This window comes from Myodes glareolus, chromosome 13 (assembly GCF_982192425.1).
Source record: "Myodes glareolus chromosome 13, mMyoGla1.1, whole genome shotgun sequence".
NCBI classification, from domain to species: Eukaryota; Metazoa; Chordata; class Mammalia; order Rodentia; family Cricetidae; genus Myodes; species Myodes glareolus.
In genome coordinates this window covers 62,679,849-62,706,150 of record NC_142038.1, presented here as the reverse complement: position 1 = coordinate 62,706,150, position 26,302 = coordinate 62,679,849, and the positions used below count along the sequence as shown (strand labels likewise).

The following is a 26,302-nucleotide window of genomic DNA, read 5'->3' as shown; positions in this document are numbered from 1 at the left end:
CTACTGATTGGTAGATTATTCAGTCAACTGGACATTGATTTTGGCCTGTTCTACAGTTTCTCAGTTCCTGGTTTTCTTTGGTTTTACACAGAATCACAGGAACTAATTGCTTCAGTATCACACACACACACACACACACACACACACACACACACACACACGTTCAGACTGGAATGGGAACTGCATAAGGGCCCTGTTGTTTCCTTTGACCAAACTAGATGCTCTCACTTCCAGTCTCATAAGACAAGGGACAAGCTTCTGTATTTCACAAACTCCTTGAGGGACATTTCCAGTTAGTACAAGACCCTCCCCACCTTGCCCAGCTGCAGTAGGAGCAGCACGGCTGCAGCAGGAGCAGTGCAGCTGCAGCAGAAGCAACACGGCTGCAGTAGGAGTAGCGCGGCTGCAATACGAGCAGCAAGGCTGCAGTAGGAGCAGTGCAGCTGCAGTAGGAGCAGCACAGCACAGCACAGCACAGCTACAGTAGGAGCAACATGGCTGCAGTAGGAGCAACGCAGCACAGCTGCAGTAGGAGCAGTGCAGCTGCAGTAGGAGTGGCGTGGCTGCAGTAGAAGTGCAACATGGCTGCAGTAGGAGCAGCACGGCTGCAGCAGGAGCAGCACGGCTGCAGTAGGAGCAGCGTAGCTGCAGTAGGAGCAGCGCGGCTGCAGTAGGAGCAGCGCAGCACGGTATGGCTTGCTGGATCAGAGAGGTCATTTAGCCCCAAGGAAGATGATTTTCTCATCCTGGCAGGCGCTCTGTTACACATAACCCTTTGCATCAGGGAAACAAAATGATGGTTCCAAAGTCTCCCAACAGGCCCTAAGTAGGAGGTGGGGTATTACTCACTTGTTTCTGGTTCTATTTAGAATGTAGCTAATAATACTTTGAACACTCTTCCATCTTAGGCGCTGTTCTTTTTTGTTTGTTTATTTTAAATTTAGGGACAGCTGGGCTGGGGCATGGCTCAGTAGGTAAAGTGCATGAGGATCTGAGTTGGGAAGTTCAGCAACCACGTGAGAAGCCAGACATGGCTATCCTCACCTGTAATCCTAGTGCTTGCAGGGCACAGAAGCAGATGCCTGGAGTTCAGCAGCCAACTAGCTGAATCCATGAGATCCCAATTCAGTTAGAGAACCTGTCTCAAAAACAAGGTGGAGAAAGATTTTGGAGGCCACCTTGGTGAACCTCCTGGTCCCCACATATATATGCACATGCACGTGTAACCACATGCACAGGTACACACCTTCCCCTCCAAAGTTAGAGAAAACTGGGATCAAACTATAGATCATTATTCTTTAAAATATCCTTTGAAGGGGGCTGGAGAGATGACAGAGATTAAGAGCACTGGCTGCTCTTCCAGAGGTCTTGAGTTCAATTCCCAGAAACCACATGGTGGTAACTAACAACCATCCATAATGAGATCTGGTACCCTCTTCTGGCCTGCAAATATGCAGGAAGAACACTGTATATGTAGTACATTTTTTTTAAAAAAATCCTTTGAAATCAAGAGTTCAGAAATGAGTAATATGTAAGTGAATTAATTGGCTGGCATATTTTAATCTAGATTATAGCATAAAGGAATGTATTTTCTGTTGCTGTGATAAAATAAACTTTTTTTTTCTTTTGAGACAGGTTTCTCTGTGTAACAGCCCTGACTGTCCTGGAACTCCCTCTGTAGACCAGGCTGGCCTTGAGCTCACAGAGATCCACCTGCCTCTGCCTCCCAAGTGCTGGGATTAAAGGTGCAAAATAAATAACCTTAAAAAAAAAAGCAACTTAATGGAGGGAGGAAGGACTTATTTTGGCTTAGCTCCAGAGGATGGAGTCTATCATGGGGACTGGGGTGGGGGGCATGGAAGGAGGCTGGGGAGGTGTCATGACAGAAGCTGGGGGCTGGGTGGTCACACTGCACTAGGGAGGCAGTAAGCAAACAGGAAGTGGGGTTCACCTCCAACACCCCACTTCTCCAGCAGGGCTGTACCACCTACAGGTTCACATTCCCCCAAAGCATCACCAGCTGGGTACCACATGTTCAAGCATGAGTGCATGGGGACATTTCCCATTCAAACTGCAACTACTACACATTCTAACTTCAGGTGTGTCTGCACACATGCATGAGCATGCACACCCATGTGCATGTGAATAACTAGGTGTTCTGATCTCTAACACTCCATTGTTCCTTTGAGACAAGTTTCTCTTACAGAACTTGTGTTTCGGCTAGGCTGGTGGCCAGCAGTACCCAGTAACCTTGCTGTCTCTGGCCCTTCCACCACTGTGGGTACACAAGAGTACACTGCCAAGCCTAGCTTTTCATATGTGTGCTAGGGCTGGGGACTCAGTTCCTCCTGCTGTGTAGTAAGGGTTCCTACCCAGAGATCCAAGTCTCCAGCCCTCAGACATCTTAACTTTAAGGAAATTAAGGGGAGTTTTGAGACAGGGTCTCACTATGTACTCCTGGTTAGCCTTGTGTTCACAGAAATCCACCTGGCTCTGCCTCCCAAGTGCTGAGACTAATGGCCTGTGCCACTATGCCAGGCTGGAAGTTTTTAATGGGCTCAGTTTTAACTTAGCGAGAAGAACAAGTTCTGAAGACAGCGTGAACAGACTCAGTACTCCATGCTGAGTAAGACAGTAAGATGAAAGGAAGCACGAAGCCTGACATTGAGTTGACACTTTTATTTTCTTAAGAAACATCTAGACAGTGCTATAGACAGCCCTAATGAATGTGCAGTGCCATACATAAAAGGATGGAAGCTCACAGTGACATCTTAAAGCACTGGAAGAGAGCGAAGTGCTTTCTGAATCCAAGAGGTCAAAATAAATTCAGAATGGTTTGTAACGTCCTCATGTGGATTAAGGTTTTAATACATACTTGCTGTTTGGGAACCTAGACAACCAGAAACCCAATCACGTAACTTTGAGTGTGTCATCCCTCAGTGAAAACCAAGTCTTCTGGTGACACACACTAGTTAACCCATTTAGCCTGTCTCCATACACAGATTTAAAATCCTGGTTTTTGTCAACTGACACGTTGCTTGGATTAAGGAAATATACTTAGACTTTTCTATTATACAAACAAATAACCAAACTAAGTGTATCAAAGTGCTCACTGTTTTTTACAGGAACATTAACAATCTGACAGATGTTCAGAGTGTACTCTGCACTAAATACGTCCCTTTACACATCTAACCCCCCCCCCATAGCATAGTCTCTGTTGTGATTTTTCTAAGCAACGGACACCTCCCCAGCCCTTCAGTTCTCTCCTTTCTTATTTCTTGGCTGTACTCAGCCCAACGTTGGCATCTGTGGCTCTGTGCTCATCCTGCCTCACCACTAGCAGGTCTGCAGGGGCCTAACTCCAGCAGGCAACTAATGTTAAAGTTGTACAAAAGAGTATTAAAGACACTTTCTAAGATATACAGAACATGTCATGCCAAAACATACAATAAACTGGTAATACTGGTGAATCGCACATAGAATTTATACTTCCAAAACAGAATAACTTAAATATTAAAACGTACCTTTATGTTACCCAATGTAACTGACTTTATAAGCATAACAAATGGCAAAATTTGATACAAAAAAAATCACAAAATCCACTAGTTTTAAATGCTGTGTATCACAGCATGTAAACATCTCTATCATCTACTCCAACTACAGACAGCAATGCTTCTTCAAGCTACTCAAGGGTTTAGAACTTAATTAGAAATTGATACGAAACACAATTTTATGTTCAAATATGGAAATGAGTAACATAATTCCGAAACCCAGGAGGATCCCAGCGTTCTGCAGGAAGAAATATCCCCAACGGCTGCATCCGTGGTCACTAGCATCATTGTGCAGCATCTCAGGTACCTGGAAGAGGCGAAACAACAGTTCAGCTTTCAGAAGTATAGATGAATTCTAGAAGAATCTGTAGGGCGGTTTTGCCCGGAGCTGGGTGAAGTAGGGGTTGCCCCTAGAACTCGACTATTCCATGCACACTGAGTCTCTTGTCCTGATAGCTGACTAGTTCAGGACTACTGTGGTATTCTGAGCAGGTAAACATTCACCCCACTGTTAAATGAAAAGTGATGCTGACTTCCCCGCTTCAGGTTAAGCATGGTTAAGGTTCAAGTCTAGGATTTTTTTGTTTGTTTTTCCCCAAGACAGTTTCTCTGTGTAGCCCTGGCTGTCCTGGAACTCACTCTGTAGACCGGGTTGGCCTCGAACTCAGAGATCCACCTGCCTCTGTCTCCCAAGTGCTGGGATTAAAGGCGTGTATCATCACTGGTTTAAGGTTCACGGCTAATGCTGAGGGGAGCTCTTGCACTACTTGAAATACAAGTTTAGCAACAAAATTTCTTCTTATGCGAACTTGGTGACAAAAGAATTTTATTTTGCCAAAAAGGGAATGTTATGTACAGCCTGTGGACAACATTGGTTTGGGTTTTGACATTTCAGAGCCTAATTTGATTTTAAAAAGGTAAAATAAAGCTGGGCAGTGGTGGCACATGTCTTTAATCCCAGCACTCAGAGGCAGAGGCAGGTGGATCTCTGCGAGTTCGAGGCTAACCAGTCTACAAGAGCTAGTTCCAGGACAGGTGCCAGAGCTACAGAGAAACCCTGTCTCAAAAAACCAAAAAAAAAAAAAAAAAAAAAAAAAAAAGGTAAAACAAGGGGATGTGTTTTCGTGTGTTGCCTGTAAAATCTTGGGTAGGAGAAAGGTGTGTAAGTGATCAACATGAGAAACACTGAGCTCAAAGGGCACTGACACTCTGAACTGCCAGCCTTTGGGATCCAGGATCTCTTTGCACCACTGGAATCTAACACCATTTTTGCAATAATTTTTTTTTTAATTAAAAAAAAAAGATTTATTTTTGTTTATGTACATGTGGGTTTGTGCTTGTACATTGCCTGCAGAGGCCAGGAGAGGGGGTCAGATCCCCTGGAGCTGACTTATAGGATGTGGGTGCCCCACCCCAGTCCTCTAAAAGAACAGTATGTACTCTTAGCAGCTCAGCCATCTCTCCAGGCCCTGCAACAATTTTACAGAACACAATCCTGTTTTACTTAGTCAGTGCCCTCTGACTTCTGGAAACTCACCATGTCAACCAGAGCGACGTACATGAACAAGCCAGCGGTGAGCGCAAATACCCACATAGAAACATTTTCCGCGTAGTGCCCGATGAATATCCCTGTTGCCATCCCAAGATACGCCAGCATGGCCGACAGGGCGTTATAGAGCACAGCCTGCTTGACGGTCATGCCGGCCTTGAGCAAAACAGCAAAGTCACCTGTACCAGAGAACAAAAATGAGGGGAAAGCCATTGAAAATCATTTCAACACACATCTCAGATTTCTCAGACTAAAAAAAAAAAAGTTTGATTTTTCTCAAGGGGAATAAAAAGAAAATATTCAGGGCTAGAACAGAATTAGTGAGTGTAGTCACCTCAACAGTTCTACAAACTAAACAATTATTTTATCCCACATCTTCTGAAGGCTTCTTCTATGCCAGGGATGACGAGCAAGTCTACTGCTGTATTCTTGTACTGTCTTTAAGGGGGCTGATCCTGGGGTGCAGGCAGGAGCAGCAGGAGTCCAGTTATGCCAAGCTTAAGGCTAACCTGGGCTACATGAGACCCAATCTCAAAAACACTAAAACAAACAACAATAAGAGAACAACTGGCAATAGAGGAGGGTGGTGTAGAACTCACACGGTCGGCAATTGATAAAGGAAACCCCTAACTAAGAGCACCTGAGTCGTGGAGATAGAAATGGCTAAGAAACTTCACAGGGCAGGAAGGACTGAGAGAGGGGAAGGAAGGGGACACAGGCTGACGTAAGCATGTGCCAGGTATGGGAGGCCTTCTGAACAGCTGGAGACACGGCAGGAACAGAAGTGAAAATAGCAGCAGTGTTTGTGAGTGAACATATGCCTGCCCATGAGAGGACACGAACTGGAATCCACACAAGGAAGGAAGTTCTCAAACTGTACTACAACTCAAGTACAACTTATCAACTCCTCTCCTTCAGCTCTAAGACATCACGTCTCTCTCTCTCTGTGTGTGTGTGTGTGTGTGTGTGTGTGCCTGTGTGTACAAGCACTGCATACAGACTCAAGGTCAGAAGAGAGGGTCAGCTTTCCTGTCTCTATCAGTTTCTACTTTATTCTGTGGAGGCAGTCTCTCACTGAACCTTGAGCCAGGTTGGCGGTCAGCGAGCCCCAGTAAGTCTCCTGTCTCCATCCTCCACAAGGTTACAGAAACACACCCGCGTGCTGGGTCTGGGCTCAGGACCTCATGCTTGCACATCCAGTGCTCTTACCCACCGAACCATCAATCAGAAGCCTGTTTTTTAGGTAGTACTGGGACTAAATCTGGGCTGTCACACATTCTAGGTAAGTGCTCCACTGTGAGTTACCTACCACACAAGCTAGACTCTCTTAGCTTAAGAAGTGTTCCTGTATGAGCTGCAGTTCTCTTTTGGGGGTAGAGGTACTGGTGGTGGGAGACAGGGTCACGTAGCTCAGGCTGGCCTCAAACTATATGGTTGAAGATGACCTCAAACTCCTGATCCTCCTGCCTTTCCTCCCAAGTGCTGGGATGAGTCATGCATACCCTACTGAAGAACCACAACCACTCATGTCCCAGCGTGCCAGCACAGAAAGAGACTTGGTAAAGGAAGAATACAGAAGGGGCCCAGGTACTGCTGAACAAACCCTTGCAGGCATGGTGTACTTGTAGGGTCCAAATTCTGAAAGAAATGTGTGTTCAGTGAGAAAGGCAGTCAGATGAGCAGACAGCGGGAAGGCTCAGGTTAGGAAGACGTCAGCTCCAACGCTCTACAGCCAAGCCAATGAGAGCAGGAAGACGTCAGCTCCAGCGTTCTACAGCCGAGCACTGAGAGCAGGAAGACGTCAGCTCCAGCACGCTACAGCCGAGCACTGGGAGCAGGAAGACGTCAGCTCCAGCACTCTACAGCCGAGCACTGAGAGCAGGAAGACGTCAGCTCCAGCGCTCTACAGCCGAGCCACTGAGAGCAGCACAGCTCATTCTCACACCAAAGGCAGTCCACATGCTTCTCTTACCTAGTTCATGAGGCAGTTCATGACAGAACACAGCAACAGAGGTGCTTAGCCCGCTGGACAGGCCCTCAGTGAAAGCGGCACCTGTGTAAATAAAGTCAAGAATAGCTGGCTGGGCGTTTTGAAATCTTGCAGTACACAAAAATGACAGAAAAACAATGGTGTTAAATTTTGGCTGTGCATAAACACCATCTTCCTAGCTCAACCTCTATATTCTTACTAAAATAAAAAAGCTACAAGCTGAGCGTGGTGGCACATATCTTTAATTGTAGTACTTGGAGGAAGAGGCATGAGGATCTCTGTAAGTTTGAAGCCAGCCTGGTCTACATAGGGACCAAGTCAGCCAGAGCTAAGAGAGACCCTGCATAAAGATATAAACACGTATTTATTTTGTGTGCGACTGCAGCACTTGTGAGGTCTGAGGACAACTTGTGGGAAAGGGGCTCTCCTTTTCTCACGTGGATGCTGGGGATGGCACTTAGATGGCAGGTTTGGTGGCAAATGCTTTTACCTCTGTGTCATCTCACTGGCCCCAACCTCTATCTTCTAAGAATCTCACAGCACATCTCACTGGGCCTAAATTTCCCTGGGAAGCACAGCATATGTGATGGGGAAGCGGAGGTTCAATTGTCCAGCAATGAGCAGGTATCTACAAACCAGAGAAGGGAGTGCTCTCATAGCAAACACTGGTCTGAGAATATAAACTAGATTAGAGGAAAGCCCTCTTCAGCCAGAGTGCATAAGCTCTTCGCCGGCCTCCGAGGAATTCATGCCATCACCAGACTTGTGCGCATGCATCCTTTCTTTACTCTTCCACAAGGAGACCCAAGAAACAGCCCCTCCCCTTTAAAAAGCTAATTCCTCTTGCTGACCAATTACCTACCAGCTGTGTATGGGGACAGTGCCCGTGTGTCAGCCCAAGCAGGCCATGGGGAGTAGACCCCCAGTGGGCCAAGGCCTGGCTGGAATGCAGCACTTCTCCCTCTACCAGCTTCTGCAGCCTAATTCCCAGTGTTTCACATTTTGTGCCTGGAACTCTCAATTACGGTACAAAGATTTAACTTTGTCCTTTCCTTTGGCCAGAGATGAGTAACTGGGTTACCAGATCCAAGTAAATTCCTTCATCACAGAAAGAACCCGACCTCAGAGGGGACATGCATATACACAGGATGCCTCCCACACACTTCATGTTTAAACCATGATCTTAAGACTTCACAGATAAAAACACTGTTTTGTGTTTGTGATGCAAGGGCTGGAATCAGGGCTCATGCACAGTGTAACTGCTTCAGCACCACTGAGCTAGAGCCCCAGCTAAGAGCAACTACTGGTAAGGATGGTTAGGCCACAGGTGCGGTATAGCTCCTAGACTGTCTTGTAGCACACATTTACTAAATACTTCGCTGTCAGAGAGCAAACAAAAAAACTTTTTGATAATTTTGGAAGTCAACATCTTCACCTAAACTAACCTATTTATTTCTGTTAAACTTGAACGAACATTTAATGAGCTATTTCCAGGCCAGCCAGCAAGGACCAGCAATGCAACAGCATACCAATTGCAAGGCCGTCACTGAAATTGTGCAGCCCGTCACCCATGATCACCATCCAGGCCAATGTGGCAATGCCGGCATCCTTCAGCTCCTCTCGAGAGTAGCGCTGGCTGTGGCTGTGGGGGTGGTGGTTCTGGTGGTGGTGGTGGTGTAGAATATGATGGTAGTCGTGATGGTGGTGAATGAGGTCATCTGACTGGCCCAGTGTGTCATGGAAGTGTGAATGGCACTTGTTCTTGCAGCCCCTGGGCACGTATTCATTGTAGACTTCTTGCGGGTGTGTGTGGGCTATCATAACCTCTTCTTCTTCCAACATTGTTGGCTGCTGGGAATCAAAGGGGGAGGGCTCTTGGGAGTCCGCTTGTAGATAGCTTTCAGGTCCTAGGGATAAACACAAAGAACGTTGTTGATGTCCCACGGATGGCAGATCATCTCAGGGCCCGGTAGCCCTCCGACCTGCAGGATAGCGCAGCAGAGCTCTGTTGATGAGGAACGCCAACAGGCTCGACGGAATTCTTCAAAGGAAACATATCACAAGAAGAAGGGCTTTCAGTGCATAGTTCTAGCAATAAAGAGGCTGAGGGGAGCTACTCTCACAGTGAGATCCTATCTCATAAAAGGGTTTATTTTTAAGTTTAATTTTTAATTACACTTACTTCTTTATTTGCATGCATGGGCGTTGGCACATGGCCATGGCATGTATGTGGAGGTCAGAAGACAGCCGTCTGGAGTTGCCTTGCCTTTCAGCGAGTGTGCACAGACTGAGGACTGAACTCAGATAAGCAGACCTGACATCAGCCCCTTGTCAGTTAAGCCATCCATCTCGCTGGCCCTACTTCCTCTTGGTTCCCCCTCTCTCTCTTTTCCAATGAGTATATTAATGACTTTCTTGTTTTGTTTTTCCAGATAGGGTTTCTCTGTGTAACAGATCTGGCTGTCCTGAAACTGGCTTTGTAGACCAGGCTGGCCTCAAATTCACAGATATCTGACTGTCTCTGCCTTCCGAGTGCTGGGATTAATGGGCACGCACCACCACTGCCTGGTTTAATGACCTCTTTTTAATTACAGAAAAAATTTCAAAATTGTAAATGCATGTTGATTTAAAACTGGTTAGAGTGTGCTTGTTCTCAAAATGGTAAAAAGCTAGTGCTTCTTTTTGACCATTTATTCACTTTCTCTGACTTTTCTGACCAATTGTGCATTTCTAAGACTGTCACGATTACTACTAAAGAGAATGGATGATACTATCAAATAAGAAACTGAAAATAAAAATTAAAAATCTCTATCAAATTATCCACAGCCCATCTGAAACTCAGTCCACTTCAGATGGGCTCTGCTCTGCTCTTTCTTTGTGTCAGTGAGTCAGGATTTGCAACTGTCATAAACTGAAAGGCGAGAGAGGAGGGGATCTCATCTCAACGCATCCAAGCTCTCCAGTCAAGACACAGAACACAGAATTATCTGCAGTGCCGGAGTGGCTTTCCTGTGATCCGCGATAGTGACGGAACACAGTCCTCTGGGTAAGAGAAAGGGATGTGTATGGTGCACATTTTCATTCCATTCCAGGTTTTTGTTTTTTTTTTTTTGAGACATGGTTTTGCACTCACAAAGATCCACCTGCCTCTGCCTCCCGAGTGTTGGGATTAAAGGCGTGCGCCACCCAGCTTTTTTTTTTTTTTCTTTTTAAATGTGCATTGGTGTTTTGGCACTGGGCTTCAGGTCCCCGGAACTGGAGTTACAGACAGTTATGATCTGCCATGTGGGTGCTGGGAGTTGAACTCGGGTCCTCTAGAAGAGCAGACACTGAGCTGAACCACTTTACCACTGAGCCACTGCTCCAGCCAACCCTCTCCAACACAGTTTTAAACTCCCCCTTGCAGCTCCTATGATTTTGAAGCTGGGAATATTAAAGTTTCCAGTCCCAACAAAGTCACTCTGCAGATGACCAGTCATGGGGCAGTCACAGCTCTCAGCTCTCGGGGAAGGAAAGGTCCCCTTCCTAGCTCTCTAGGGCAGAGGATTCATGGAGGGGGTGGCCAAGGCTTTGGAAGAGAAGGGTCCAGTTTCACCAACAGCCAGGCTCAGAAGTTATTTTTTTTCTTTGGTTGTTTGAGACAAGGCTCCACATGGCCCAGGCTAGCCTTGAGTCAGAACAGAGTTGAGGATGACCTTGAACTCCTGATGCCTGTCAATACTTCTCAAGTGCTGGGATTACAGGCTTGCATAAATCCTTTTGTTGTTGTTGTTGTTTCAGACTGGGTTTCTCTGTGTAGCCCTGGCTGTCCTAGAACTCTCTGTTGACCAAGATGGCCTTGAACTGAAAGATGCACTTCCTGAGTGCACTGCTGCAGCTACCACCACCACTTGGCCTTCTGTGGTGCAGGGAATGGAACCCAGGGCTTCCTGAATGCTAGGCAAGAACTACCAATGCAGCTACATCCTCCCCCTGAGTAAAAGGCTTCAAACATTAGCACTTCACAATTGCCCTCCTGAATATCCCTTAATACCTTCTGCTTCCTTGTATTTGAAAAGATGAGTATTCCTTTTCATTTAAAAAAAATCATATGCTGGGTGGTGGTGGCCTTTAATTCTGGCAGCTGGGAGGTAGAGGCAGGCGGATCTCTGTGAGTTCAAGGCCAGCCTGGTCTACAGATCGAGTTCCAATAGGTCAGGGCTGTTACACAGAGAAAGCCTGTCTTGAAAAAAACAAAATTAACAACAAACAAAAGAAAGTATAGACCTATCAGCTGAGTTCCTATTTATTAGGTGACAAAATCCAAGGAAAACAACAAAATAACCTTAATACTTTATCATCATCACCAAGAAACATTTACTGGCTGGGCTTGGTGGCTCTTGCCCTCAGTCCTCACTGATTATCTGCTTGGATAAAGGAAAGGAAACTAACAGTAAGGCTACTCTTCCTCCTGTACACTGTTACCAATTTGTGGGGAGCATGCCTGACCTTCTTTCTGATCCTATGATTACAAATGCCACTGGCTTCCATTCAGAATACTGCAGACGGACCAGCTACAGAGAGAGCCAATGTGTTGCAGCTGCTCTTTGGGGAAAAGAGAATGGAAAATGCAGGGTGAAGTAAAAAGCTCACCCGCAAGATCAGTGTTTTCTTTCCTCTTAGTGGCTCTCTGTTGAGCTCCTATCCTATGGTATTACATATTGTTTATTTGTCTTAGAGTTCTGCTATGTAGCCCAGGCTGGCCTCACACTCCTAATCCTCCTGTCTCAAGACCGTAAATGCTGGGGTTATTGCTGTTCCAGCTGTTCTGGCGGCCTTACGGGGATACAGGGAACACATCTGCCTTTAAGAAGTTAGTTGACTCTAGTGATACAAGTATACATTTGTGAAAATCCCTAAAACTATATTTAAAACTGTGACTCATTTTAAATGAGTAGAAAGTAAAGACCAGAAGTCTCTTTCATCAACTAAGAGGAAGTTCACTTGTGTGTCTGTAAGAAGGGTGCTTCCCTTCTGAAAGACTCGTGACCCATTAAGATATCCTGGAACCCAATGTGACGCTAAGCAGCCCTCACCATGGTCTCATATGGCCTCATTTCAGTTCAGTTCTCACTTCAGAAGGAAGCGAGAGGGTGCCAGCACCGTGTGGTGTCACGCAACTGAGGCTTGGAACTAAGACCCCCAAGACTGATGGTCCCTCACAGCAGGAGGCATTGGAGGGTATTGTTGGCCTCTTGCCTGAGATTCTGGCCAGCTGTATGCTGTAAGCCTTAGGATCTCTGGAAGGGGTAGAGTATATGGAGGGTGGAAAGTTAACTGAAGGGAGACTCCATCTATGTAGCCATGGGAAACTGTCAATCACACTGGGTGAGATTGTTAGGTGGTATGGCTGCTTTGGGGACATCCATGTTCCCATAAGTCAAATAAGCCCATTAATTCCCCAAGTTAGGCTCCAGTAAACCCAAACCTGGGTTTGTCATTGGCACCATCTTCAGCATTTGTTGCTATTTCCCCAGGGAAAGAATTCATACAACAGACCTTCACACATGGCCCCTCCAGCAGTGACCGCCTTGTGGTATTTCCGGAGGACTCAAGAAGCTTGGAGGAAGGCCTTTGACACACTGCTCACATGAGCTCAGTTCTGTATCTCAGAGCAAATAAACAAGGCTTCTGTTAGTCTGAGGTCACCTGAGCTGTCCTCAAGAGACTACCCTGCTTCGTCCTGAAGAGCACTCACGGCCTGGGCAACCCCAGTCTTAAGTACGGTGTGTGGTGGAGAGGACTGCAAACTCACTGCGGCAGCGAAGGGGGAGAGGAGGAAATGACACACGCAGCAGAGGTCACCTGGCCCAAGTCGCAGAGACTTACGTTCACCTGCGTCCGCCTTCTCCTCATTTGTGGAGAGCTGAGACTCGTATTTCGACAGCTGCTTCTTAATCTCCACATCTTCATCGCTTTCAGGTTTCTTTTGGTTCTGAAACAGGAAGAGCAACGTTCTGAAATAGCTGATCTGCATATGTGGACAGCTCTCAATACAGCTGGGGCTCAGTGCGAGAGAACTTGCCTAATACGGGCGGGACCCTGGCTCCCACCAATCAAGAGCCAGGGAAGCAAAAGGCAAAGAAGGCAAGAGCACTGGCACACCTCCAGGAAACAAAAGCCATCCAAGAGCAGGGCCTTGGACTTGCTTGTTTAGCACCTAGGATGAACTTCTGGCTGTAAAAAGTTTTAAAAAGGCAAAAAATGTCTGAGTCGAGAGAAAAACCACCATTAACCTTCCTGTGTGGCCTGCACCAGCCACTGTAGTGTGGGCTCACACAGTCAGTGTTAGAAACACACCCTCTTGGAGCACAGGAGGACTCAAGATGACGCACAACGTGGACGTTAATGTTAACCAGATCCTGGTGATTCATCACACGTTAAACCAACAAACTCGACCTGTTATGCATTTAGGGATAGTTACAACCACTTCCTTCTGGCGTGGTAACCTCTGAGCCACTTCTTGGACATTGAAACCTACATTTTTCATATTTTGTTATGCAGACTGAAGTACTTTTCCTTAGTAAAACACCTTTAACATTAGAAATTTAGATTTCATTTATATGTCGATGTGCTGTGTGGAGAGAAGTCAGGTAAGGGCACTGGAGCTAGAGGTGGGGTCCAAGACCCAAACTCCAGTCATCTACAAGAGCAACAAGTGCTCCCTAGTCTTGGTGTTTTCTCTCAAGTATTTATCATTTAGCCTTGAAATTATCAGTGGGCTTTTTCAAAAATCTCGATCCTTTCTTGTACATTTTGTGTGGTAACGGGAGTGGAACCCAGGCCCTCATGCATGCTAGAGTTAGACAAGTACTACCTCTGAGCTAGTCCATCAGCGAGCGTGCTCTTTCAGAGAGGTTTCCATCTGAGCCAAGGCTGGCACTCAGATTGGGTGTGGGCCACAGGAGCTCGCTACTCCAGAGCTTTGTAACCACTCCTGCACTAGGCTCCCTGTGTGCGTCTGAGCAACGTTTATTTTGCAGAGGTCTCACTGAACATTCAAGCCTGTGTGTTAGCTATTTATGTTGAAATTAGTGTTTTTAATTATAGAAATTATCACATGAATGTATTTATTATTTGCATTACATTTAAATGAGCAAGACAGACATAGTCACTACTGTCCTGCAGCTGCTCCCCAGAGGACAGGAGCTTTAAGGCAGAAGACGATTATGCAATTCTTCGCTTATAATCATTGATACATTTGATAAACACTGATACATCTGAAAACCATAGGGTGCTATCAGAGTGTATAACAAGAAGACCTGAAAAGTTTCAGGATGGGTTCTTCAAAAATGCAGCAGTTAAACCAAAATGTAAGGGTGAGCAGGACCTTGGCGTGAAGGACGGCGAGGCAGTGGTCTAGGTAGTTTTTGAAATGGAGGGAGGGCCCCCAAACAGCAACGATCTGGCTCTTTTCTGGAACTAAACGAAATTCATGATAATATGAGAGGAGTCTCTGGAAGGTGGCTGGTTTAGAGTGAAAGCTTCAGTAACTGCAGGAGCCCAGGTAGCACAGAGCATGCTGGGAGTGGCCTCTGTCTGCAGGGCAATGGGAAGTCACGGAGGATTCTGAGCAGAGGTGTAGAGCACAGCCTGTTCTGTGTAATAAAGCATGTGGGAGAAACGGAAACTGTGGGCAGGCTGGGTGGGCAGGGGAGACAACTTAGGCCTGGACAAGAAGGACCGCAAAAATGGTTGGGGAAAGAGAAAGACTGTGGACATACTGAATAAAGCTGGATCTGGATGGGGACGGTGGGGTGTTACGATGCTGTGGTTCTCAGTGAGAGCTTTCACCAGTCGCAATGACGCGTGAGGTGGAACTGCTGTAAAGGTCTAACTACACAGAGTGAGCCTGAGCAGCAAGTCTCAATGGAATGCACATTATCAACTGACATGATGCCAGGTGACTGACTACATCTGACTCCAGGACACAGCTTGGACTCCTCAGGGAAAACACACTCTTGCTTCCAACACTCAGTACACAGTCAAGTATTTTTTATTTTATTTATCCTTATAAGGGGGGAAAATAAATTAAGTAATACTAAGACCTGAATGATCTTTAAAAACTATACCCAACATTTTCTATGGTGGGATCAGGACAGGTAATGTTTGCAGAACTTGGCGAAGACTATCTGGAGTACCTTCTGTTGTTTCCTCCGTTCCACAAGCATTCATCATCTCAACTACACGCCAGACTCAAGGTGGGCAGAGAGAAGCGCATAGGACACAGGCATCCCAGATCTTCACGATTATATTCTTACTGGATGTCTTAAATCAGAGATAACTCAACCTCCCTGTGGCAGCGATCCTCAGCAATATGAACATCACATTGTTGTTGCACTTAAAGATACTGGCATAGCACACGGCTCATACACAGCTCACTAGTGACCTGCTCCAGTTGGGAAGGAAAGGGATGTATTTTACATAGTAGCCTATCCTTTAGAATCTTGTTATAGAGTGCCAAGATAAAGGGCAGTTAGGTAACATTTAGGTACAACTTGGAAACTAGGGTTGATGAGCTAGCACAGTGGATAAGAGGCACCTGCTGCCAAGCTTGATGACCTGAGCTCTATCCCTGGGACCTACACGGTGTAAGGCTATTGTAAGTCATCCTCTTGCCTCCACATGTGTGTCATGGCATGCACATGCCCTCCCCCACATAAATGTAATTTTAAAAAATTGAAACTAATTAAAATAAAAATATAAACAAATTAGGGTGTTTTGAAAAAGAAATACACAGCCAAAGATGGTGGCACGTACCTTTAAAGCCAGCCTCTGGAGAGCAGAGTCAGGCAGATCTCCTCTGAGTTCAAGGTCAGATTGGTTTACAAAGGTATTAGACAACCAAGGGTTATACAGAGAAATCCTATCTCAATAAACAAATAGATAAATAAAATAATAAAAATTAATCAAAACCCCATAAGCTGAATTCTAAGTGTCCCGTAAATGAAAAGTAAACAAATATTTTTACTATTTCTAATTATGTGTGTGTGTGTGGGGGGGTATGTGCACATGAATGCAGGTGGCTGCGGAGGCCAAAAGATGGCACTGGATTCCCTGGAGCTGGAGCTACAGATGGCTGGAAGCTGTCCTACATGAATGCTGGACAACAAACTTGGGTTTTCCCTAAGACAGTATACACTCTTAATGTGCTCTCTAGCTCCATGATTTCATATATATATTTATATATTCTGTTTTTTTCCAGACAGCTTCTGTGTGTATCTCTGGCTGTCCTTGAACTCAGAGATCTACCTGCCTCCGACTCCCAAGTGGTAGGATTAAAGGCGTGCACTACCACTGCCTGGCCCCATGACCATATTTTTAAAGCTAAGAATAATTCAAAAGGATATAAAGAAACAGAACGTGTCTTTCAACCAGTCTAAGTGCAGCAAATGGAAACAGTCACAGGGAACATAATTCAGTCATTAAAATAAAGTGGATGAGTCGGAAAATTGGCTTTGAGGTTAAAAGCATGTGTTACCTTTACAGAGGACCTGGGTTCAACTCCCAACACCCACATGGTGGCTCACAACCACCTGTAGCTCCAGTCCCAGGGAATCTGGTGCCTTCTTCTGATTTCTACAGGCACCAAGAACACATATGGCACACATACATACATGCAGGCAAATTATTCATACATACAAAATAATAAAATCTTTTTAAAATTCAATAAAAAAGAAAAGAGTGACGAAACTATTCTTTCATTTGTGCTGTCTTTTGAGATGGGTTGTCACATAGCCCAGGCTGGCCTCAAACCTGATATGTAGATGAGGATGACCCTGAGATTTTAATCCTTCTGCCCCCACCTTGCAGGTGCTATGATTACGGGCATAGGACACCATGCCCAGCTCAGAAGAAGCTATTTCTGTTTACTTCTTCCTGTAAACGTCAGTCCATTAAACAGAGGGTTCATATTTGTAATATATGATTTTTTAAAAATCTGCTATTTTTATTACCTTTTCCCCCCGAAACAGGGTTTCTCTGTGTAAGGGCCCTAGCGGTCCTGGAACTAGCTCCAGGGTAGCTTTGAACTCACAGAGACCTGCCTGCCTCTGACTCCTGAGTGCTGGGATTAAAGGCATGCGTCACCACCTGAAAAATCTCTTTTTAAAGCAAGAATCTCACTATATAGTCCAGCATGTCATGAAATTCAATTATGTAGTTCGTTGGCATTAAACTCAGGACACTCCATCCTCCAACACCTGAGCATGTGGACCACAGATGTGTGTTGCCCTGCCCTGCCCAGCTTAGCATAGGAAGGTTGTGAGTGTAAGATCCCTAAGGGTAAACAGGATGGAGGCGGTCACTGAGTGCAAGTTTCCCACAGTGGGTCTGATGCTCAGTCAGGGCCAGCTATACTTAATTTTCAGACTTTTCCATGCCAGCTCTGCTGGTTGTATAATTGCACAACTTAATTACATGTTGCTCAAACTCTGAAATGACAGTGAGAATAGGAACTTCTATGAAAGCAGAAGCTGAATGCATTTAAAAAAGATTCAAAGGCAAGTTACCACAGAGTCTAATTAATGTAAAGTGTCCATGGTTTAAACACAATCCTTTCAAAATCTAACATGCATGTTCAGAATAGCTCTTTAAGTATGCAACCTCTTGTTCAATTTTAGAGAAAATGAAGTTGGAAATTGTAGATGAGCTACGGCACAGGTATAAATAAAAAGAAGACATGGGACTCATGTGACCCACCTAAAAAAGAGACACGGGATTCACGTGACCCACCTCAAAAAGGCACGAGACTCACGTGACCCACCTAAAGAAGACACGGGACTCACAGGACCTAAAGAAGTTCTGACTCAGTTGACGAGCACTCGTCTGGGCTGCTGGGATCACAGTCAGCGCCATGCTTGCTGTACTCACCACTGTGAGGGCTCCTCTGCCAGGCTTCTGACCGGGCTGCCTGATCACGTCAGACTAGAGGCAGAACACCTTATGACTGAAAGTATCATTAGCAGAAAAAAACAACCTCTACTTGGCTTTGGAATCATTTATGATCCAGTTTGCAAAGTAAGTCATGTATCCTTTAAAATGCAACAGAACCACAGCTAGAGGGCAATTAATTTAAAACCAATGTCTATTTAATCATGGCGTCCCACATACTGATGATATATCCATAACACCAGGCCTCTGCCTTGGTTTCAGTCACATACATACACAGACCTTTAGTCTTTTTCTTCTTATTCCCCAAGAGGTACAAGGAGTACAGAAGAACGGACACTTAGGGCTGGGCTAGGAGCCGGCTCAGCTGGTAAACTGACTGCTGCACAACCACAGGGACCTGAGTTTAGATAACCAGAACCCCAAAACCGCACGTGATACCAAGGAGATGGAAACACGAGGCTCCCGGCTTCCTAGCCTAGTCGGCAAGCTCCAGGCTCGGTAGAGACTTGTCTCGACTAATAAGGTGGAGAGAGACTGAGGAAGACACTGATGTTAACCTCTGGCCGCTAGTCTAACACACGTTAGAAGGCAGGCAGGCCAGCTGTTCCCTCCAGGTTATCAAGACACAGAGCTTCTATCCGAACCCCTGTGGGAACAAAAGCATCCTTAACGGTACTGAATGCGTCTCACACAAAGATCACAGACTCTGGGCAGGCTAGGCTGACGACAGCCAGGATGCCACTCTAAGCCTGTGCCTGACGTACAGCGAGCCTCCAGGGACGGCAGCCTTACCTTCTTTTTCTTATCTTTAAACTGCTTGATCAGTGTGAGGACGTGCTCCACAAGAAACATGAAATACAAGCCCCCTAGAGCTGTCAGACCTTTCCACGTGGAATCAAAATAGGTGCTTTCTTCTATGCTGTCAGCCGACAGGTGACTGAACAGTGGGCCTCTTTTCATTTCCATCGCTGGTTCTTCGTGGCTATGACTGTGGTGGTGACTTGCATGAGACTAAAAGTGAAATAACACAGTTTCATATGTCGGAAGAACTGCCAAGTATGAAATCATTAGGCAATTAATGGAAGGCTTTAGAGATGAGGAGACACTGAAAAAATAAAGAGGATGAAGAGTGCTGGCTACTCAGAGCTTCATGGATGCTACCTGCTATGCACTTAACAGAATGGGTGTTTGGGATAAAGGCAGATACATTCCATAGTGACCATCATAACTTAGAATTTTCTCAATGTCTGATGTGTTACCATGGCCCAATTAACATAGACTTCGTATCACACAGTATCTATTCCTTACAGGTACCACTTAGAGGTTCACACCAGGTTCATCAGATCAGCCCTGAGAGAAGCCTAGTCAGGACGGAGGGGTGAACCCTGCAGATATCTGAGAACCTGGGCACTGCACCTGCCGCCTGTGGCAGAGTAGAGCAGTAACTAGCTGATGCCACTTATGATAGGAAACCACCTGGGTGTGCAGCATCCTAAGCAAGGCCATGGGGTCTCCGCTATGCACAGGCCACTTCCCATAGTTGGTATGCCTAAACATCTGTCATTTGGTAGTCAGACAGACAGCCACTCAGAATAGCTTTCATTTTGAATCCAATATGAGACTGCCAGTGTTCTCTGAAGGAGTAGCATTCCCTTTCTACCAAACTGACAATCTCTATGTCAATTTTTCTTTTTTCAGGGCTGTAATTGAGGCCAGGGTTTGCTTTAATTCAGGCAAGCGCTCGACCACGAAGGCACATCCTCACCCCTCTAAAATAAGTGAGAAAAGTGACCTCCACATATTTCCTGCTTGTGAATTATCCCAAACACTTAATAAAAGGTAAATGCACTTTATCAGGCCTGCATATTGAAAAATTCATGCCAGGCGGTGGTGGTACATGTCTTTAATCCCCGTATTTGGATCTCTAAGATCGAGGTCAGCCTTGTCTAGAGATCGAGTTCCAGTGCAGTCAGGGAGACACACAAAGAACCCTGTCTGGACCTCGCCCCCCCCCCCCCCCCAAAAAAGATTCATTTAGGTCAAGGAGTATCAATCTTTAAATACAGAAATCCTACCTCAAGGAAACCTCAGTTTTGTGGCCGCGAGAACGGGCACACACTTTAAATCTGTGGCAACAACAGGAAGCAAGCGGCTCCCACTGCTTCAGATCTGAGCAGGATTTTTCCTCCTTTAATTAGTGAGTTCAAAAATCTTGGTCTGATTTGGCAGTCTCTAACAGACAGAAACCAACCAAACAAACAAAAGTCTCACCATCATGTACTAAAATCTTGCATAAGTTATCAAATACACTTTAAGACCAACTTTTCAAAACAAAAACTCTAACTTCTGAAAATACCAACACAGCGAGTCCGAGTGCAAACTCAACGCTTGTACTTTCAATGTGTGAGGATAAAACACGGCAGGGGATGGGCATATCACAGAACTTACGTGTGGGAGAAGATGTAACAGAGCGTCTCCACTCAGAGTCCCGACCGCCAGTGCCACGAGGAAGCTCAGCAGGAACTTGAAAAACACCCGGTTCATGAGTGGCACCAAGATGACCCCCAGCAGGGACAGGAAACTGATGATGGAAATGGCTATGAAGCCACCGAGCCAGGCTGGCAAACCAATCAGAGCAGAGGAGTCATGGAGATTTGTAAACTGAGAGGTTTCCTACCAGCATTAAACAGCAGGCGAGCACAAAGCAGCTGCATTCAGGCATCCTCACTGCAATCTTGCTGCAGGCCCTGACAGAGAACCTTATACACAAATAAAGAGACTTCAAGATAATTCAAGATAAGGAAGGTAAACCTAGTTGATTTTTTTTTTGATTTTTTTTTTTTTTTTTTGAGACAGGATCTTACTATGTGGCCTTGGCCGGCTTGGAATTCATAGAGATCCACCTGCTGTGATTATAAGTGTGTCCTACCATGTTTGGCTTTAGTGGAAAAACCTTTAAATGGGGATTATAGGAAGAAAAAAAGTTACAAGGATGAACTTTCCCTTACTTGGGACCCAAGTGGGGCTTTCATTGCTAGAATAGCTAAGCTACGAAACAGGAGAGGGAGGCAAACTAGGAACTCACTAATTTCCTCAGCAAATAAAGCATTCATTTCTTCCTCAGTATAGTATGCTTACTCCCCATTCCCTTCCCCTTCCTTACTTTGTAGTCTCTATGTAGACCATGGTGGCTTTGAACACATGATCTCCCTTTCTCAGCTTCTTCAATGCTGAGATTACAGCTGTTATCATTCAAGGCTTTATTTGTTTAAAAACACACTTTTATTTTGTGAATTTGTGTGGGCTTTACATATGTCTGTATGTGTGTATGCTTTATGCAGGAGCCTCCTCAAGTCTGAAGAGGGCACTGGATTCCCTGGAACTGGGGTTACAGATGGGTGTGAGCCACCAGGTGGGTACTAGGAATTGAACCAGGTCCTCTGCAAGAGAAGTCAGTGCTCTTAACCACTGAGCCATCCCCACCGCCGTGTCTTTTTAAAGGAGGCAAATGCACTTTTAAAATTTATATTCAGAACATTCAGGGCACAGAACAACTAAGATTTTCTATCTAGAGCTATAGTGAAAAATAGTCTGGAATATAAAGAGAAGTACAAAGTAAGTAGATCTACTAAAAACTGTTCTTATGTAACAAAGGTAGATTTACCTATTTGTAAAGAATAGGTCTTTTGAGGGATTTCCGCCTTCTTCTCACTTGCTGTATGAATCAGACAGGACCGAGCATCAATTTGGTTGATGATGGCTGGGCAGAGATAGTTAAACTCCGTTGCATTCAACATAACCTGGATGTTCATGCCATGGGATGTCAGCAGCTTTGTTGCATTGAAGCACTGAAGGACAAGACAGTAAAAAAAAAAAAAAAAAAATCACAGAAAGCAATTCCCACTAGGAGACTCTAAAATGTAGTCTGACTCATCACCCTGAAGCTCTACTAAAGCTACTTTGTTGATAAAATTAATGCAAGTTAAAATCGGCTTTGCTTTCGGCCCTTTGGAATTTGCCTCCAGTAGCCTGAAGAAGATACTATGTCACAATTATGTATGTCATCCTCTCCTGACCACATCACAAGTCACCAAGGGAGCAAACCTCCCGTGGAAGAGCTTGGGGATAAGTGGAGATTCACAAGCCTGTTAACTCATTGTATACAGCTATTACGGAAACGAGCTTTAATTTCGAAATGGGGTTCATTAGAGACTGAGAAATAGGTTCGGGGACTAACGCTCTCCGTCTTGGCCCAAACACGCCCAAGACATGTTGCTCCTCCTGCTATGACACTCCTTGCAAAAACTCAGCTCAGTTCTGTCTACGTGCCTGGCAGAGTGATTCTCTGCAACGAGAGATTTTTAAATTATACAGATGACTCTTGCAGAGGGCAATGCTGGTTAATAAAGCAAACCTGTCCCAGCAGGCAGATGCACTCAACAGTTTAATTGGATGACGAGTTTAGTTTGAAGAGAAACTCCTCTATGCAATTTAGCACCTTCCCCCTCCCCCCAAAAAAGCTCATCTGGTTAGAGTATCTGTTTCTCATCTTCTCTAAAGATATTTCAGATGCACAAGCAACTCTTTACCAATACGACTCAGAACAACTTCATTACCAGTGCTGCTATGGCCCATTCCTAAGATTACCCCAAAGTTCAGTCATACACCGGCTTGAGTGAAGCACCTACACTCTGGTCATTAGAGACAGACAACTAATGCTCCCCCCACCTCCCGATACTCATTTGGCAAAAGTAAATTTAGCCAAAGTAAATTATGTAGTACAGGAAAGTTTATTCTAGAAAAGTCACATGACCTGGGAACTGCACTACCTGACATCCCCTGTCAACTTGCTCCAATTTCAATCCCTCCACAAGCTACTGTTGGGGCTTTCGACCTAGGAGAGACACACAGGGGCTCTTGCGTTTGCAGCACCGTAACCTTGCTTTTCCCTAAACCACGGAGTCTAAGTCCTGCTTCTTCAGATCCCCCACTGTCTATATATTAATATTATTCATCCTTAAACTTTCTCCACAATTAACCTTGGCATCTTTTTATAGTTATAATAAACTCATTCTCCTGGATAGCTAGTCCAGGATGTTTACAACATTCTGTATAGTGTGAGCCTAGCTGAGAAGGAAGAAAAGCTCCCCCTTTTATAACTGTTTTACTTTATTTCACACTCATCCCTGGAGGGGACAAACAGGTGCATTAAATATTGCCCAGCATTTATCTTACCTCCTGAATATTGTCATTTGTATTTCGTGAATATATAAAGCTCTTTCTGGGCTCACTCCCAGACTCGTTGCTTTTCCTACCAGCTAGCCGGCTCAGTCGGCCCACTCGGCTCTTCTCTGTGATGCTGGGTGGGGTAGAAGGGTTTACATCTTTGGGGCGTTTGCCACGTTTCGGAGTCTCTACAGTCTCTAGGAAGTGAGTTCCTTCAGAGACAGAGTTGTACACAGCTGAGGTTACTTCACTTGTGCTCACACCCTCCTTGGCGCTCCTTCTGCCATTCACGCGTTCTGGTGGGTGAGAGCCTTTCCCCTGGCTGGTTCTAGTTTTACCTGAACTATCAGAGTCATGATCTGGGCAAAAGGCTTTCCGATTGTTTTTACCACCAGCAGGGTGACTGCGGCGGGAATGGCGTTCATGGTCGGTATGGTGCTCGTGGTCAGCGTGATGCTCGTGGTCGGCGTGGTGCTCACGGTCAGAGTGGTGCTCACGGTCAGCGTGGTGCTCGTGGTCGGAGTGATGCTCGTGGTCAGCATGATGCTCGTGGTCGGAGTGGTGCTCATGTTCATGGTGTATGTGGACTCTTTTAATCTTATCTATGCCTATATTCTGAAGCAATTTTCTGAACCCTTCAACTGACAAGGAATCATTCTCTCCATAGCGGTAGAAAAGCTGTTGCAAATAATGTCGCTGCATGGTAACCGCCAGGTCCACATTAATGCCAGATTCCCAATTTAAATTAATTTTCTCGGTGGTCTGAGAGAGAGCAACTGTTGATTGTAGTTCATGAAGGGGATTCGTGACCCAAAGGGCAAAGGTCAGAACCATGATTACAGATAAATTCCTGGCCATTGCACCTTCCTAGAAAAGATAAGGGGAAAAGTTCTTTACCACACTTCTAAAACAATTTAAGAAACTTCACGCTAAAAACTGATGCCGAATTACACCGTTACACTGTCAACATTCACACGGCACTGTCTGTTCTGACCAGGAAAGTATGAGGTCGTGTGGAGACAGAACTAGGACTCTGGGTCTCCCCCTGCAGGCCCACACACCTGGAGCAAACACAGGACAGTCATCTGAAAAGAGACAATAATTAGTTCCGCAAAAGCAGCAGCAGGAGGAAAAGATCCACGTGCTCACAGACATGCCTCCGCTTCTCACTGAGCTGAGAACTAGAGCTCAACACCAAACCTAAGGGCTTCTACCATCATAAACAGAAAGGGCAAAGAATCGGAAATAGTAGAGCCAACAGCCTCAACTGAAACTTGGGAATTTTTAAAAATGGTTTCATTTTCCTTGGACACATTTATGCCCTTTATTTCCACTCTACATGATTTTACCAAGTTGTTGTGTGAATCGAGTTATTTTCTATTCATCTTCAGATTGGAGCACACACACACACACACACACACACACACACACACACACACACACAAGCCATCTCTGCACCCCAACTCGGCAATGAATCAGACCTGATTTCCTGTCAGTGCATTGAGATTTCCCAAGTCTTCTGAACGACAGCATAATAATAGTAGTTCTTTGAACAAAGTGAATTAAGCTTAGTGAAATCACACTACATTGTTCTTCAGTCGCTACACATTAGCTAGAGAACGTTTTATCACGTAATGTTTGGAATTCAAGGCCTCTGCCTGAAAGAGGAGTCCCCATTCCTTTCCAAGCGGAAGTGGAGCTTGAGAAGCAGTATAGTAGAGTCAGGTCTTTGGGGGGATGTTAAACCCATGTCTCTAGCAAAAGACTCTGAGGGATTTTGAGCTATAGAGGGCAACAGACTACCATTTTTCAGCCTATTCCTTGGCAGGTTCTCATGACCTCATCTGAAAAGCCGGTAATATCTATGTGCAAGAAAGAACACACAGTGGAAGTGCTTGTTAAACTCCCCTGTTGCCCAAGTGCTGATTATCATACTAGGCACTCAGGTAAATGGAGGCACATACAAGCAGATAGGACCAGACTCCTGCAAACAATCGTCGGGGCCTCACATTTTGAGAACTCCCATGATAGGCAAAGAAGACCCGTGAAGAAATCATTCCCAAGGGGAGAGGCGTCACTAGATGGGTGGGGCAGATCTGGCTTTGAGCCAGAGGAAGATGCTGAGGGCCGCAGACCGGTCCTCGGATCTCCTTTTAGGCCAAGTCTGCGTGTGTGTGTGTGTGTGTGTGTGTGTGTGTGTGTGTGTAAGAAACAAGCCACAAGAGGCCTTGAAAAAAGGGACAGTGGAGAAAAAGGAAAAGCGCACAAAGCTCGCTTGTGAGGGCTCCTGTAAGGAAACATGTTACTAGCTTCTTAGAATGCGAGCGAAAAGTTAACACAGAAAGTCCCTAGTTTTGGGTCCCCAAACCCACATGGGGACCCCAAGTTGGGAGGGGCAGTTATCCAGGGCGAATGGGGTTCGAGGTGGGGCCCTCGCAGCATCCACTCTCCGTTGCCCTGCTTGGTCCCCAGCAGCCCTTCTCTGCGGACCCGGGCCTGCGGGGCTCCTTCCTGCAGTCCTGCAGCAGTCGTGAGGAACTCACCTCTCCCGGTGTCCCGCCGCCGGGTCCCGTGCGCAGGTTCCCCGAGGGCGGTCCGAGGGGGCTGGAAACCGACCCGGCTCCGGTCTCCGAGAAGCCTTTACAGGGCACGGAGCAGCAGCGGAATCATGAGCCCGTCTAACCCTCGGCCCCAGGTTGCCGCGCCTCCTCCAAGCAGGACAATCGGTAATTACCGCCGCCGCCGCTGCTAGCACCGTGGCGCACGCGCAGTGCAACTCCGGAGCCAGTCTGCAAAGACCGATCCGCTTTTCCGCGTGTTCTCAGACGCCACGGGCTCGCCGCGATAGAGAGGCGGGCGCGGGTCCTTTCCTCGCGCCCTTCCTCTCCACCGCCAGGACCGCGGCCCAGCCGGGTCCGCTGTGGACAGCTGAGCTGATGGAACCGCCCCCGATCACGAGCTCCTCCGAGAGCGCCCCGCGTCCAGCGCTCGGGCCTGGCTCGCGCACGGGGAAGCGGTCGGAGGGATGCGCGAGGCGAGCAGAGGCTAAGGGGT

The 26,302-nt window shown here is 46.0% G+C and overlaps 1 protein-coding gene across 1 annotated transcript; it reads right to left on the bottom strand.

The window, feature by feature from the left end:
- Positions 1 to 2,664: 2,664 nt before the first annotated feature.
- Slc39a6 (solute carrier family 39 member 6) lies at positions 2,665 to 26,302 on the bottom strand. Its single transcript, XM_048442608.3, has 10 exons — positions 25,792 to 26,302; positions 23,258 to 24,115; positions 21,687 to 21,870; positions 20,471 to 20,640; positions 18,815 to 19,033; positions 12,959 to 13,064; positions 8,620 to 8,997; positions 7,073 to 7,153; positions 5,089 to 5,279; positions 2,665 to 3,858 (listed from the first exon to the last, which is right to left on the bottom strand). Exons 2-10 carry the CDS (start codon positions 24,104 to 24,106, stop codon positions 3,706 to 3,708), a joined length of 2,331 nt encoding a protein of 776 aa, XP_048298565.2. The 5' UTR covers positions 24,107 to 24,115; positions 25,792 to 26,302; the 3' UTR covers positions 2,665 to 3,705.

Coding starts and splice junctions, on each gene's coding strand:
- Slc39a6 (XM_048442608.3), bottom strand. CDS start 24,106: ATGGCCAGGAATTTATCTGTAATCATGGTTCTGACCTTTGCCCTTTGG. Junction 8,998..12,958: donor GAAGGCGGACGCAGGTGAAC/GTAAGTCTCTGC, acceptor GTTTATCCCTAG/GACCTGAAAGCTATCTACAA. Junction 7,154..8,619: donor CAGTGACGGCCTTGCAATTG/GTATGCTGTTGC, acceptor TTATTTACACAG/GTGCCGCTTTCACTGAGGGC.